The following is a 6,056-nucleotide window of genomic DNA, read 5'->3' on the forward strand; positions in this document are numbered from 1 at the left end:
ATCACCATTGATGGCGAAGGTAAATGCTTTAGGGAATGACTCTTAGTCGATCTGAAACTTTCTTCTTTTATTTTTCTTCTTGACATCCAACCATATTAATTTTTAAGTATGCAAATATAATTGTTTTTTGTCTATAGTAAGGTGGAATTTCTCTGGCTTTTATTTGATCAGACGGAATCAGACTTGATAAAATATAACACATAGCAAAAACAAACGTGGAAAAACCTTAAAATCTTACCAGTTGAAAACGAATATCTGAAGAAAAATATGACAGGAATCAGAATGATAGCTAGTGGAAATGACTATAGGGTAACAAATATGTGACAGTTCAAAAACTAAATGTGCTGTGAGTAATTTATTTTTAATATCCTTAAAAAAAAGTCTCCGACCGTCAAAACCATAGAAAACCAATCGAAATCGGAAGTTTTGTAAAACTGTCACTGTACCAGAAACTGTCTGTAAAAATATCAATGTGGTGCATTCAGTGGGATCACAGTCGGCCACATTACTTACTTACCTTTATTTTCGGTGAGAGCCAGACGATGATCAATCTTGGCCGGCACCAATGGACGATTGGATGACTGACGTGGTCCAACATGATCTGTCAGCAGCAGCCTCTTTTGTAATGTTCAGCCAGTCCTTATTCCAACGACGTCCGTGTCGGTGGAAGCCACCCCAAGGACCCAGGTTATTCTTGAATATCTGCCAGAGATCTTTTTTTGGCTGCCTGGTCTCGGTTTCCAAGTTGGAAGAGGGTCGCAAATGAGGACATCGTGGGATGTGGTTCCAGCTGGCTGTCGTAGTATGTGTACCAGGAATTCTAGTCGTCGTTGTTTTATTATTACCGAGCGTCGGCCAAAGTAGCCTTCATTAAACTAGCTGTGGACGCAAGCTTTTGCAAATTAGTAGTTGTAAAATTTGTAAAATGACTTCCCTGCTTTAGCACAGCTTACTATGTGAAATACGGTTAGTCAAATGGGTACCCAAAACATTCCGTAGTCAGCACTTCCGAAACATATCCAACAAAGCCTCTTCTGTCTTCTGAAGCATCTATGTTTCAGAACCACCCTTGACCATTGTTATTACTGTAGATTCTAATATTCTAAGCTTAATTTCGAGGCTTAACTTATTGTACTTCAATTTTATTTTTATTTTGTTTGTTCAACTGTCAAAAATACTCTGGGCCTTGGGCTCTTCTACTTTTAACATCTCACTGCATCCACCATCTTTATTAATATTACTACCCAAGTAAGTGAAGCCGTCTACTTAATCAATCTTCCCGTTACCCAACATCAAGTCTTAGTCTTCATTTATTCCTAGTTTAAACAGGTCGTTCGATACCATAAATGTCATTTTTGCGAGCCTCAGTGTCAATTGTCAGTCTCAAGGGCAAAGGGCCCATTAGCAAATTTTCTCAGCACCGCAGTGAGGTTCTGAAGCAATTTTAGTAAAAAAAAAAATGATAGGAGATCTTAAATTTGTCAACAGCGCAGACAAAACGCATGTAATACTGACGTCCAACGTAAATAATTATATGGTATCAATCAATTTAGTGCTTGTGCTCGTCTCGTCTATCTTCAGTTTCTCAGGCTTGTAGCATGCATGAAAGTCCTCAAAACGTCATCATACCCGTCTCTTTTTAACATTGTAAGATAGGGAAGATGTATATCTGCATCATGTGCTTTTGTCTGTGGTCAACAGCTCGAGAAGCTAACGATTGGCTAGTTTAAAACAAAGAAAACCTATAATCTCTTACTAATTGTTAAGTAATTTACTATCTCTCCGATGTACATTCAGCATGAATAATATACATCCTGTGTCGGCAGAGATTTTGATCAAGGCGTATAGGACAACATGAAACTTCTAATGCTTTCAAATTAGTCAACGATATTTCTCTTGAGTTGATTTTAATCTTTCCAAGCAGGTATACTAGAATACTTTAGGAACTGTCCTTTCCTGAACTTTAAAAAGAAAATCCTGCTCCGTTCATTAATAATAATAATAAAAAAAAATCACGCTTTCTAATAATATAATTTTTATTAAATCTGAATAGCTCTATCTCCAGCACAAAACGGGAGAATTTATATGTTTTTTTTTAAGATTTCTCTGAAAGTAGGTGCTGAATTTTAGTTTCTGTCGTTTATTCGGGTCTCTTGTCAAAGCTATACAAGTCATGGCAATTAATTCTGAATAGTTTGCCACAAAACTAAAAAAATTTGATTGTAGACACAATAGGGTGACCCTTTATGGTATGGAATAGCCTGAAATGGTATCTTGCACCCTGAACTCTTATAATCCCGAAAAAATCATTCATTTTGCCGATATTTTCCCCTAGGATACTCAAATCATTAGCATAATCTAAGCCGATTAAAGTTTCACCTTTCCATTTGATTGCATGCTTATGCCGTGTTCTCCAGGGCAAAGTTCATCAAAACCGTCCATACCCAACCCTGCCTGCCATAGAACCATAGAACCCAAGCCTGCTTAACTTCTGTTTCAATATGAAGCCAGTTGCTAACATGATTTCCTACCTTAACCACAGAAATGTTTTTCTCGTACATATCACTACGAATATTTATCTGGTGTACCATACAAGGATAGGGCCTTCAATAAAGTTTTCTATAGGCTAAATGCCACGCTTGTTCAAAATCTACAAAACTTAGGACTCAAGAGGTCTGATGAATGACATTTCTTAATTATTAATCTAAGAATAAAAATTTCATTATCGCCTTCCTTTATTAAATCTTAAAACTTTATCTATAGCATCTCTGGATCTTGAAAATATTTCTCTGTCTTGCTTTTCTTTGGTTAATTGGCTGGTGATCTCTTTCAGTTTGTCGATATCTTTAATGTGTCTAATTCCGATAATTAGAGTGGTTAAGAATATTAAGGGTAAGATGTGGAAGATTCAGCCAAGTAAAAAGATACAGTCAGAGGGGTCTTTGCCTTTAACACCATAGTTTTAATTTATAAATTATTATTTTCCTTTCCAGTGCTCCCTTTTTTTCTTTGAAAAGTATTAAGTACCTTAGTCGGGTCTTATTTTAGATATTAAAAGTTTTGCTTCATTTACCACTTTGACACCATACCAGTAAATGAGTAGATAAGTATGACTTTGTTGATATGTTATCCCGAACAAATGGTCAATGAAGCTCTGCGTGAACCAGCGTTGAGTGTGATTTTTCAGTGTGGTCCTCTATTTCATTTTGGTTCCTAAAGTTTAATGGTTTTTTTTTCCATTACTAGCCATTTTTATTTATATTTTGTTTGTATTCAATGGTTTTTTGTTGTTTTTTTTTGGGGGGGGGGAAGTAACAAATTGTAATTTAATCTCTGGTTAAATGTTTGGTTTAATTTTTTCAGAGGATGATACTCATTTAACTGAAGAAGAACGCATGATGAAACAAATTATGGGATTTGGTCAGTTTAGCACAACGAAAGGAAAAAAAGTTCAAGCTGATGTTGGTGAAGCTCATGTTGTAACAAAAAGGAAATATAGACAGTATATGAACCGTAGAGGAGGTTTTAATCGTCCTCTAGATGCTGTTGAGTAGTCTACTGTTCAGGCTTTTCTTTGTTCGTTTCAAGATTTTACTAATTCAACCCTTATGTATAATCGAGTTTTTTTTATTATAATATCTTCTCATACAGTACTATCTTTTAAATGTTTTTGGCCTATATTTGAGCCTTTGGTAAGATGATATTTAAACAAAAACTTTCTAGTACACGTCTAAATATAATGATAATGATAGACAATGTTTAGTAAGATTTGTCTGTAAGTTACGAAGTTTGATCTAATAAATCTTCCGAATTCCCATTTGACTGGAAAGTAAGATCCTTGTAAAAGATAGTTCTACTTTTTTCTCCGACAAAAAGGTGCCAGGAGGGTCAAGAGTAATGCAGTCTGTTATTTGTTCATCTGTTGTGTTGTTTGTTGTTTGTTGCAGTCTAATTGTGTGTTCTCTCCATTCTTGACGGAAGTTTTATGATGTGGGTAGGTGACTTTATTTTTGAGAAACCTGAAAAATAATACAAATTAAAAAGTTAACTACTCGGTATCATATAGTTGTAATTTATGACATGTTATTTTATTTCACGCGCTGTGTCTTGAAAAAAAGACAGATAACAAGGAATTACACAAGAATAGGATATTATATAAGCTTAACATGCTGCTAGTTGAGCCAGCTGATGTTGATTTTATCTTGAAAAAAAAAAAAAAAAAAGGGGATGTCCCATCCGCGGAAAAAGCCTGCTGTCCAAAATCTAGTGTTTTTAGGTAGCTTTTTGTAGTCACGCATTCCACCGTTGTCCTTATTTATGATACTCCATTCGTCTTTTTTTCCTTTGAGCCATAAACCGCTTTTAAATTTTATGAATGGTTTATTTAAAACGGCTAGTCACAAGCTCAAACGGCCAAATTTATGTTCTCGTCAAATAAATTTGAATATGAAGAATAACAAGGCCAAATGGCTAAATAAAATATTGTCATACTGTGCATTCGTCAGTCTAATATTCAGGGGAAATATTTAACTAATAAAGTTAATCCAGAGTGATTTTTGTTCTGGGAAAAGTGGAAGGGGAGTTTGCCTAGACGCAAAAGATTTAAAACACATTACTGTCTATGAAAGAAGCTTTATTGACTTTAATACTGTTCAATTCAGTCAGAACAGAAGGTCAAGGCGATTTCTTGTAAAAGGACTATCCAAGCAAAACAATTCTCTCTCAGAATTATTCGTGTCATCACCTTTCAAAATCTACCCTGTGACATTTTAGAATATTGACCGTTATTTTGGTAGTGAATTTTTCTTCGTGCATTAATAATGGTGAGAAAAAAGCAGCTGTGTCCCAGATTCCATTGCACACACCTAACTTGATTAAATGTGCTTTTTGGAACTCTTGATTCCACGTGGGGGTCAAGTGTGTCCTGATAGAGATATCCATTTAAAGTAACTATTGGGTGTGCTTACACTGCTTGACCGACTCCCAGGTAATTTTTGTATCTACTTCAAGTCTATCTGCCCTCCGATCTGGTTCTCCTTAGACACCTAAGTGACTCTGGTTCTCCTGAGTGACCTAAGCAGTCTTGCTCCTTTTCCAGATCCCCCACAAAGCCAGCGGTCTCTAGTGAGTAAATATGTCGACCTGCCTCCCGACACTTGATAAAGCTATGTTAGAGCTGTGTGAGCCATTCCCCTTGCCCTTTCCTAATACAATGCCCGTGTATATGCCTCTGAGGGAATGACAAATACATCGTTTCAAGCTTTTGAACTGTTTCCCATTGTTCCTGATCCTCTTTCTAAACTGTTTTTGTTCTAGCGTTAGCAAATCATGTCAAACAAGCACCATCATTGCAGTCCCCATTTAAGCCAAGATATGACCGAGATCTTAACTTTAAGAGAGAAATTAACCTGTGCCTTAGCCTATATTTCAAATTTCTTGTTCATTTACTAAGGACACAGCCCCCCTCCCCTTTCACTGTCTCCGAAGTCCACCAACCATTTTCAAGCGAAGATGCACAGCCCTAAAAACAAGCCTTGCTATCCCTAACTACTGTTCAGTGGCAGGTCCTTTAATTAAAAAAAAACGAGTTTGTTCCTTGGACAAGAATTAAACTTCAGTTTATGTACCTACAGATAATTCCAATTCAAATCAGGTAAACAGCCCTTTTGTCGCTCCATTACAAAAATGTTTTGTCATTGAGTCAAACGAATATTAAGGGGATGTGGTACCTAAAACATATTGCTCGACTTTCAATCTCTCTCTCCGGTCGGTAAATTGGTCAAAGGACAAAGCATCAATTAGCCACCTCTCCAGGAGACCTAGTTATGAAGATCAATAAAGAATTTGATTTGCGTCTCTGGTCAAATTTTGTAAGTTGACATTTTCAAATTAGCAGGTTTGTCCGTAGGAATACATTACACTTTGACAGAAGAAAAAAAAGTACAAGAGACCGAATTTTGATTAAGCTGGTAATTTTATCAAATGAAGAAAATTTTATGCGCAGAGAGAATCTTCCGAGGGGCAACTGTCTAGGGAGCGAATCATAAACTTCAAGA

General features: G+C 36.2%; 1 protein-coding gene across 1 annotated transcript; it reads left to right on the forward strand.

Moving 5' to 3' along the window:
• LOC136032977 (U4/U6.U5 small nuclear ribonucleoprotein 27 kDa protein-like) lies at positions 1–4,056 on the forward strand (the record flags this gene model as incomplete). Its single annotated transcript, XM_065713485.1, is given in 2 exon segments — positions 1–19; positions 3,364–4,056. Coding segments are annotated over 2 exon segments (210 nt in total), but the record flags the coding sequence as incomplete, so codon positions are not given.
• Positions 4,057–6,056: the final 2,000 nt, after the last annotated feature.

This window comes from Artemia franciscana, chromosome 11, assembly GCF_032884065.1.
Source record: "Artemia franciscana chromosome 11, ASM3288406v1, whole genome shotgun sequence".
Taxonomy (NCBI): Eukaryota; Metazoa; Arthropoda; class Branchiopoda; order Anostraca; family Artemiidae; genus Artemia; species Artemia franciscana.